This window comes from Plectropomus leopardus, chromosome 6 (genome assembly GCF_026936395.1).
Source record: "Plectropomus leopardus strain MGB_pleo_1.0 chromosome 6, ASM2693639v1, whole genome shotgun sequence".
Lineage (NCBI taxonomy): Eukaryota > Metazoa > Chordata > Actinopteri > Perciformes > Serranidae > Plectropomus > Plectropomus leopardus.
Window position 1 is genome coordinate 22,605,846 of NC_142181.1, and position 9,851 is coordinate 22,615,696.

The following is a 9,851-nucleotide window of genomic DNA, read 5'->3' on the forward strand; positions in this document are numbered from 1 at the left end:
TTTCTAGATAAATTTAAAATAGGCCACCTGTAAAACCATGGGAGTATGCAATTGTTTTTGTCTTAGAAAAGAGCCAATTTCTACGTTATTTTATTGCACCTTCATCTAGATATTTCGGTTGTGGTTGGTTATTTGATGATTTAATGATATAGACTTGGAAAAAGCATGGGAAATTTCTGATAAGTTCTGTATAAAAAGCAAGATGAAGGAAGTATCTGTTAAGATATTACACAGAATGTCCAGTAGGCTTAAAACTTGTTCTGAAATGATTGAAGTTGAACATTGATTATTAATTTGATTTTTGTTGGCTGGAAAAAAAAAGTATCTTTCACTTTTTTTCCCAATATATTGACACCCAGAAAGATAAATGTTGTAATAGCCTAGGTATTAGTTAATTGTACTTAAGGTATGATAAGATTGGAAATAACAGATTGTAGGATGTCATACAACTTTTTTTTTTTAATGCTCAGATACTAAACCAACTTTTCTGCACAAGATATTAAGACATTTAAGTTATTAAATGACCATAATATAATGTAACCTAGCATTATGAAATGTGAATGTAATTTTTTGCTTGCTTTTTTTTTTCCTTTTCATTTTATGTATTTTTATTTCGTTATTTATGTAGCCTATTGTTTCATTTGTTTTGTACTTCTATGTGGCTACCTGTATGCATTCTTGTATTGATCTTGTATTCAATTAAAAAAAACACATTAATGTAATAATAAGAGACAAAAATATTCTAATGAACAGGCGTTTTAGAAAAAATGTTAATTAACCGAAGAAGTACTGAAGTCGTGATTGAAATAAATTTGTGGGGACGGGTGGCCTTAACGTTTTTATTTTGAAGGCTCACGCCGGAAATGAGATGTTGCCGTTACGTTTGACTTGACGCTACTAAAGAGAGCAACGGGCGTACGGTGGCTACTTGAACGAAAACGGGGGAAGCTCGCTCAAGAACCGGTCGGGCTGTCGTCGGGAACTCAACATGCCACAATACAAATGCTGAGCGTGGGTCGGAAACAACCGTATCTACCCCCTGAACGCCGATAATTGACGGCCACGCCCCGTATCCACCGACCGGAGCCCTTAAAGAACTGCCGGCGGAGGCGCAACGGTGAGTGTTTGAAACCCAGCAGGGAGGGCGGCTAGCGGGCTCACAGCGGAGAGGAAGCAGGAGTGTTTGGGGAACCATGAGAGAGTACAAAGTAGTGGTTCTCGGGTCCGGAGGGGTCGGTAAATCCGCGTTAACCGTCCAGTTCGTGACGGGATCCTTCATAGAGAAGTACGACCCCACGATAGAGGATTTCTACAGGAAGGAGATCGAGGTTGACTCCTCTCCGTCCGTCCTGGAGATCCTGGACACGGCGGGGACCGAGCAGTTTGCCTCCATGCGAGACCTGTACATAAAAAACGGGCAGGGTTTCATCCTGGTCTACAGCTTGGTGAACCAGCAGAGCTTCCAGGATATCAAACCGATGCGGGATCAGATCATTCGGGTGAAAAGGTACGAGAGAGTGCCGATGATTCTGGTTGGAAACAAAGTGGACCTGGAGGGGGAAAGGGAGGTCTCGTCCGGTGAGGGGAAGGCACTGGCGGACGACTGGAACTGCCCGTTCATGGAAACTTCAGCCAAAAATAAAACCTCGGTGGACGAACTGTTTGCAGAGATTGTCCGACAGATGAACTATGCCTCAACACCAAATGGCGACGACCAGTGCTGCTCGTCTTGTGTCATTCTTTAAGAAAAAGGACGACCATAAAGTTTTATTCTTTGCTCGGTTTTAAGTTTGCAATGGTGAGTTGAGACAACATACACTGAAACTATAAAGCTGACATTAGTGATGTTAAGTTTATTAACCCTTGTGCTTATTATAAACATGTTCTTGAAATCCTTTCTCAGCACATGTCCATATTAAGTATAGAGTAGTGATCAGCAATACACCGGATGTATGCCCAACTTGGCTTCATTTTTAAGATTAGCGCTAGTGTGTTTACTTGATTGACAGCAAAACTCAGTGTTGGTTTCCGCTGGTACAGTAGGACACTTGTAGTCTATTGTTTTGCCAAGCAAATTTGGGAAGTGTCTGACTCATTTGCAGAACTGGAGGAGCAAGCTGTGGCTGACTTAATTATGCTTACAAAGTAAGTGTCAGGTCCCTAAATAGTCTTAAAATGTCTTGCATTCAATTATGTAAATATTAGGCCTTTAAAGTCATAACTGAGTTGTAAATTCAAATTTGTTAGCCCTTACTTACCACAAACATTAAATCTTATTTCAGTTTTCCATAATATGATTTCATTTTCTCAAAATGAGTCCAGCTCCTCTGCATAAAAGTCTACATTTCTTACATACCACCAAATGTATTTTTTTACTTTTTACTTGCAAGCATCTGTTGGCAAAATGTAGATTAACTTAACTCTAATAACCATATTCCTACACAAAACCTACACAGGACCACATATGAAAACAAATGAATTTACATTTACTCACCTATAATGCTTTAATAAGAAAATTATTATTTGTCCAAGTATCTGTCTTAAATTTGTGAAAATGATCTTGAAAAGGTCTTTAAAAGCATTAAATTGAAGTGTCTGATACCTGCAGACGCCCTAATCTGTACACCTACAGAGTTGTTCAACAACTGCTCAAATGGTATTTTCCAGAATGAGGTTAACAGGAGTCGGGAGATTCCAGTGTTCTTGTTTGGCCTACATTAAAGGCTCAGTAAGTTGATGAACCAATCCCAGCCCTAAAACCAGTTTATTTTCTTGTCAGAGGTTGTTGTAGTTCATTCACAACTCTTCTTATGTCTTGTTTGTGGCAGTGTGTTGCAGCAAGTGTGTACTGTTGAGCTCTTCTTCATGTCTCACCCTGGCCTTGGAGGAAAATACAGGGAGGAATGCTGCAGGGGGACGAGAGGAGGAGGAGGGGAGCAACTGAGACTCAGAGGGAGGGGTCCACTCTTCAGGAATTCTGCTGGGTTGGAGTATCTTTGCTGCACGATCAGTGTCCACCATTGATGTCAACACAGTGTCAGATCCAGAGTTTCAGCAACACCCCCCCCCTCACCAGTTCCAACTGTACTCACAACTGGAACTAAACCCCAATGGAAAAGATATGGAGGGCAACACTTAGAGACACACATAAATGGATATTTCTGTATAAGAAGACAGAGAGATAGAGTATATTTTGTTAAATAAACTGCACAGTCTGGGGCGGGTAAAGATTTTGGGGATATCTCTACCTAACCCATTTTTGGAGCAATGCTCCACAACACTCCAAATCCTATTTTTTTTTTTTTTTTTCCCAAAGTCAAAAGAAATTGACACCACTTATCTGCTGGTGGAGTAAACGTGATGAGTGCCACTTTTTTTCTTCATCTCCTCTTCACTGCGCGAGAGGACCTTAACTGAAGTGACACAGGGACGGTGACCTGATCGCCCTTGTGTCGAGTGCCTTTCCAAAACAAATCAGCTGTTCAGATTTAGTGCCAACCTACATGTATCACCAAAAGAACCCTTCAACATGGCAATCCACAATTCAGTGAACTGTTCTTCTGGATAATCTCGTAGGGGCAGAGGCTGAAAAGAAACTACAATAGGCTTTTTGTTCATGGAATGGCAGTTTTCTGTATGTTTTACGTTGGCCTTTTTGAAGTCTAAGGTGTTCATTTTGCAATGTCTGCTTAGTCTGGCCAAACCTATATCTTGAAATGCACAGGTACTGGAAACTCCCTAGACATGATAACAACACCAAATGCTTACCTTCCAGGCCACTTAAATCAAATTCTGTTTCTGTTTATTTTGTTGTTTTTAACAGGAAATGTGATGATGTACCGTTGACAAATCTAACCTGATTGTAAGTTTAATTTCAGGCCAGCCTTTTAACAATGGGCTGTCTGTTTTAAAAAAAAAAAAAAAAAGACTTTTAATACAAATTGCATTTTTAAAAAAAGAAACCAGGCTGGCTTTTCTCTTTGTTGACATGTTTCAACCTGTTACCTCAATGGCTAATTGCCATTTTGCCGATCCTAAACAAAGTTCAGAGCAGTGTGGACAAGAGTTTATCATAACTTAACCCTATGAAACCTGGTTCAACCTTAGTTTTCTCGTGATGCATTCAGATACCTTTCACTAGCATTTGAACCTTTGAAACGTGAGCAAATTGGTTTCGAACACATTGAAAAAAGGCAATCAGTAATTTGGTATGAAATGTCATGCAAATTACCAAAAAAAGTATAAAAGGCTACAAGAAAATTAGCTCCAAAAAAGAGAGAATCATTAGAAAATGATAAAAGAATAAGAGAAAAGTATTAAGAAACTATTATTATTATTATAATGTGTGTAAATGTAGGTTACAGAAAAAATATATATTATTGTTGTTTATATATATATATTTTTTTGCCCTTTTTTTGGTAATTTATTATTTTTTCTTTTACTTTTCATTCTTTTGTCTATCTTAATTTTTATTGCCTTGCTAGTTTTTGGATTGTTTCTTGTCAAGTTACTCATTGTCTTTTTTTCCATGCTTTTGTGAAAAGTCTGTAGGTTTTAAGGGTTTAAACACCAGCTTAATATGTTTGAATGCACATAAATAGCTGGATTAGTCCAAATACCCACAGCAATACAGTAGGCAAAAATGTAACAGTTCAGTTGTTGCATAATTTACAGTTAACATGACTTCCCCCAAAACGTGGTCAGACGTCTGATGGTTGAGGATAGTTCAAGCTAACAGGAAATTCGAGCTCAAAAGGAAATGCAATGTGTTTTATTTTTAAAAAAAGTACTCTGCACCTTAATGCAAGCTCAATTGCATGTGATGTTGGATGTAATATGAAAGCAATTTTGCCCCAAAAATCAAGTTTTATTTTTCTACCTCTGCCTAACCATGCATTTTTTTAAAAAAAAAAAGTCTTTACATGTGGTTAATGCTGAAACCACCGTGATACCGTAATACAGACGCAAACTCAAACCAGAAAGAAACTAGACCAATATTTGTTCATGCTATGACTAGTCTGAAAAAGAGATGAGTAACTCACCTCTGCTGTGCGTTGCTGCGTTTACATGACACTGGGAATCTAAGCATGGTCATTGTCAGGCTATCAGAGCAGCAGGAATTCGTGTGTAGATAATCGTAAGGTACCCGAGGACATTTATCATTCATGCCTCTTTGATGAACCTTACTAACAAAATGGGATCAAAATACAAACACCTCCATCTACTCCTCATGCTTTAATAGATGAAGCCAGGCTACACAGCTCCAGAGAAATGTCTCTTTTAACTGTGTGGGTGTAGCAGTGTTTTAGCCCAGGGCTTCAGCCTCGGTGCAGTGTGTGTGGGTGTGCTGGTGTAATGTGGAGAGGCCGGTATGACTGAGCAGGCCCTGCTCCGCTTATGTTTACCTACAGGGATTACCTTGCTCCGGCTGGCTGGTCGACCGCAGTATGGCTTTGGGGGGGTGTAGGTGTAGGTGGTGGTGGGGGATTAAACAAACACAAGACTTCACATAGAGTCCAGTCTTTCTGTGCTGCTCTTCAAGCTGCACTGTGTATGTGTTGTGTTATGGTATGTACTGTATGTGTCTTATGAGTCTGAGCATATGTGTCTGCCTGTCACTGTCGTGCACAGACTGGACAGTGTAGGTCTGATAGCCAGTGTAAGCAATGCTATCATATGTATTCTTTGGCTTTGCCAACACCACGTGACCGAGGGGCATGGGGAGGTCAGGGTACAGGGTTGTGTGAGGGGGCAGTTCAGTGGGAATATTGCATCCAACAGGTGCAGTCGCACAGCGGTGGACATTGAAGCTGGGCATTATGGCTGAAATAAATATTGTGACATTAATAAGGACTTTTTATGATACTTTAGTAAATGTATGCCAAATAAAAAAGTAAAAATAATTGAGTGTATGCAAATTGCAGTAAGCATTAAATGTGCTGCTGCTATGTATTCTATTTGAACAAATGCCTCACATGTGAATAACAAATTATGTTAAAAAAATGTATAGTTTTCTGTCAATCATTAATTCAAACATGAGAATTTACTAAATGATAATTCAATATGTTTTAGCCATCTTTGTCATCACAATACTTATTTATATGTTGATTAGAAAAGTAGGGCTGCCCCTTGGAAGTCAGATTCGAAGCATCAGTTTGAAACCTCTCAGTCAACTAAGATTGCTTCAAGCTGAGCAGTCGGGTTTTGGGTTTTTTTTTTTTTGCTAGTCAGTGTGCTATGCAGTATTTTTCCGGGGATGTTTTGATCGCCTGATTTTGCTGCGGAGTGAGTGCTCTTGCCTGTCAAGCTACTTTTTGTTACAAGCAGTTGTGTAAATGCACGCAGCAGCACGGAGGAAGAGAGAGATTGCACCCTGAGGTGAAGAAGTTGTGAATTTACAACTCATCGCAACTTCATACGATACAGTCTCTGGCTTTTGTTTGATATCTAGTGATGGCAAAAAATGTTGTTGCACATTTGTGATGTGTCGTTAGCAGTGTTAGCTTGTTTACTGTATTACATGTATGCCGCTGTCACACTGAACATCCTGCTGAGCCCTATTTTTATGTGAAAAAAAAAAGAATAGTTTATTATTCGTATTGAACTGCCAAGTCTGATTCGACAGACATAATTGTGAGTAGGGTACAGCCCTGGTAAAAAAGTGAATTATTGCCCGCCCTACTACAACAATCTTGGCATTTGCAGATTTGTTCTATGTTTGATCAGAAAACCATGTGCATGCTGTGTGGCTTTAATTCAGAGGTGCTTTGTGTTTGTGTGATTGCTGATAGCAGGTCTCAGATCTTTCTTACTTCCACCACAAGACATGGCTTGTTCACAGCAGTGCTATCTGTGTAAAGTCAAGGCTGATTAGCATGTGTCCTCCAAGGCTTCAATACAGGTTATGTGATTAGACATGAGCCAAGCAGAAGTTGAGCTTTAAAATAATATAGTTAAACTGGTGGTGGATGAGAGGGAAAAGTTGTTACAGCTATGCCCCAGATACTGTAAATGTACACCCCCCATCTCCGACTGCTGCACCGCTTCTGTCTCTTGCCGTGGTATAAACATCTGATAGCAGAAGAATTTGCCCTTTGGAAAGAAAGGGGCCTGTCGAGTTCCTGTTTCTTTTTTATCTATCTCTTTCTAAGGAGTGAGAAGGTGAAAGTTTCACTTCCTGCTACAGATTTTCTCTTGCACAACTCAGCACCAGTGTTGACTTTGCGTGGTTTTGAGTTTGATTGATGTCAGCCTTTTAGTTACTGAGTTTCAGTATGTCACAGTCACATTTTGTCAGACTTGAACTGCTGTGTTTTTATATTATGTCAACAAATTTAATCAGGGTGTTTTTAAATGTGTTGGTTTCATTTGTAGCCAACAGGAAATCACTTGTGTTCAGGTTTACAGATGGCCTGACTGTGTCAGTGGTTGTTGGTCATGGGAGATGGTCATGTGATGTGGTTGCCATGGTTAAGGGGGGTTGGGATGTGGTATGGCTGCTCAGGGTGGCCTCGTGACCTATGGGAGTATAGTCACTGCTGGAATGGTGACTGTAAGAGAGGAGGGTGTCGCTCTGTTTGATCATCTTGCTCTCAGTTGCCTTAAACATATATTTTCTTTGCTCATGACAGAAAGTGTGGTTTTACTTTTAAATCTAATTCCTGCAGTGTAAAGAGAATCGTAGAGGCCGATTTAACAGCTTTGGCTAAATTATTTCCCTTCCTTGGAGGCAATAAACTAAATATTGATTTTTTTTTTTTAATGATTAAGATGGGGTTTTAGTGTGTTGTTTGCTACACAGATCTGTGCTGGGTTTCTATTTTTCTGTTCGTAGCAGTTGCTCTGACAGGAAGTGTTTCGACAGCCAGTGAGAGTGGGTGGTGTGTGTTTGCATTTTTTACATGGGATTTAATCACTATATAGGCTCCTAGCTGAATTACAGACTTCTCATACTCTTCTAGCATCATCATGCTATTTTTGAGGCTCTGTTGTGTTCAAGAGTGAGGTTTTTGCCCTTTTTTTCTTGGCAGATGTGCCTGTTATGTACTGTATCTGTCTAAAGCAGTGTGCTCTCTGAGATCCATTTCACTCTATCAGCCTTTCATTTGACATATTTCATTTATTTTGACACATTGCATCCCTTGATGTGTGATTTAGCAAAAAAATGCATGTGCAAGTGCTTGCATTTAGTCAAAAAGGACCTATTATGATCATTTTCAGGTTCTTACTTGTATTTAAGGTTTCTACTTGATCATGTTTATATGCTTTAATGGTGAAAAAACACTATTCTTCTCATACTGTCTGTGCTGGAATATCTGTATTCAGCCTCTCTCAGAGAAATTCAGTTTTAGGGCCTGTCTCTTTAAGAAGCCATCCCGTAAAAGCTCAGTCTGCTCTGATTGGTCAGCGTGTCCAAGTCTTCTGAATCTCAGTGTCTCTTCACTGTTAGTACAGCAGGGGAATGACTGTAATGCAGAATAGTGGCACTTTTTACTGTGAAAAATCACCAATTAAAGCTTCCAATCACAACTGGACATGTTCTACAAGGGATATGATTGAAAATTGGAAAGAAATTAACAGCATAAGAAACCAAAATTACACGATTACCTGATGTTAGCATGCTACGTGTACATTAGCAGTTAACGGACTTTCCCACAGAATTTGAATTTAGTTGTGGCAATATATATGGATGTTTTTGCAGGTCCATGAGCACAGTGCAGGTGGAATTTGTCATGAGGTTTTTTTTTTTCCTTTTTTACTCAGCAGCAGGTTGAGGAGGCAGAGGGTAGATCATTGATTCGTCGATCTGGTTAGAGCTAATTAGATAGATGCATGAGGGGAGCAGCTGCTGTAAACTTTTAGACCCAGTACGATGACTGCTTCATCTGTGCCCAGAGTATGCTCTGCACACAGACAGTGTGGTGCAATGAATAACCAAACATTATATACATTCCAGTAGTGCTCCTAATGAACAGTCCAGCTCAAAAAATCAAAAATCCATTTGTGGTGGCAGATGTTTTCACCATGGTTGGCCACCACAAATAAATTAATGTGTGGGAAACCGTGGTATACTTGCAGCCAGGGGAATTACTTTAACAGAGAATGGCGGCACTGTTTACCGTTTATCTTCGATGAAAGCTTCTAAACACAACCAGACATATGTAGCAGGATTGATCTGAAATTGGGGAGAAATTAACAACATTTGCAACCAAGCTGATATATTTTCCTGATGTTAGCATGTAGCTTTATGTAGCAGTGTAGGCTACGTAATGTAAACACTTGCAGTAGCATGCTTGGAGCATAAGACCATATAAAGAAACCCGGCACGCTATGATGTCATACTGTAGCCAGAGTAGAAAAAACAGTTGTGAATCTGAGGTTTTTGTTTACAGGAATTACTTCTTCCTGAGTTTACCTCCTATTATTTAAAACTTTGAAACAATAGGTTCCCTTTTATATGCATCAGCGTTGTTCATTTTATAGTTTGTGCCTCTGTCATTTGTGTTGGGCATTACCATAACAACACAGGAACAACCATTCACTCCTTGTTTGTCTTCCCGTAGAGGGCTGAATGAGCTTTGTTTTTTTCTCTTTCACTCACACATGAACACACACACACAAACACACACATTGCAGTTAACCCACGTTTAAACCCACTACAGTTTAGATTCCTGCAGCATTCCAACACTGAGACTTTGTCCAGACACAAGCAGCAGAGGCATCACTCATATCCTCGGTTGTACGATGTTCCCTTGCTGGAACAGTGTCCTGGATTAGACCGGTCAGTTTCCTTATCACACAGTTATTACTTCATCCATGCAACCATATCATAATCTTTGGCCATACTGCAC

The 9,851-nt window shown here is 39.7% G+C and overlaps 1 protein-coding gene across 1 annotated transcript; it reads left to right on the plus strand.

The window, feature by feature from the left end:
* Positions 1-900: 900 nt before the first annotated feature.
* On the plus strand, positions 901-8,534 carry LOC121966487 (ras-related protein Rap-2b). Its single transcript, XM_042516573.2, has 2 exons — positions 901-1,798; positions 2,829-8,534. Exon 1 carries the CDS (start codon positions 1,194-1,196, stop codon positions 1,743-1,745), a length of 552 nt encoding a protein of 183 aa, XP_042372507.1. The 5' UTR covers positions 901-1,193; the 3' UTR covers positions 1,746-1,798; positions 2,829-8,534.
* Positions 8,535-9,851: the final 1,317 nt, after the last annotated feature.

Coding starts and splice junctions, on each gene's coding strand:
- LOC121966487 (XM_042516573.2), top strand. CDS start 1,194: ATGAGAGAGTACAAAGTAGTGGTTCTCGGGTCCGGAGGGGTCGGTAAA.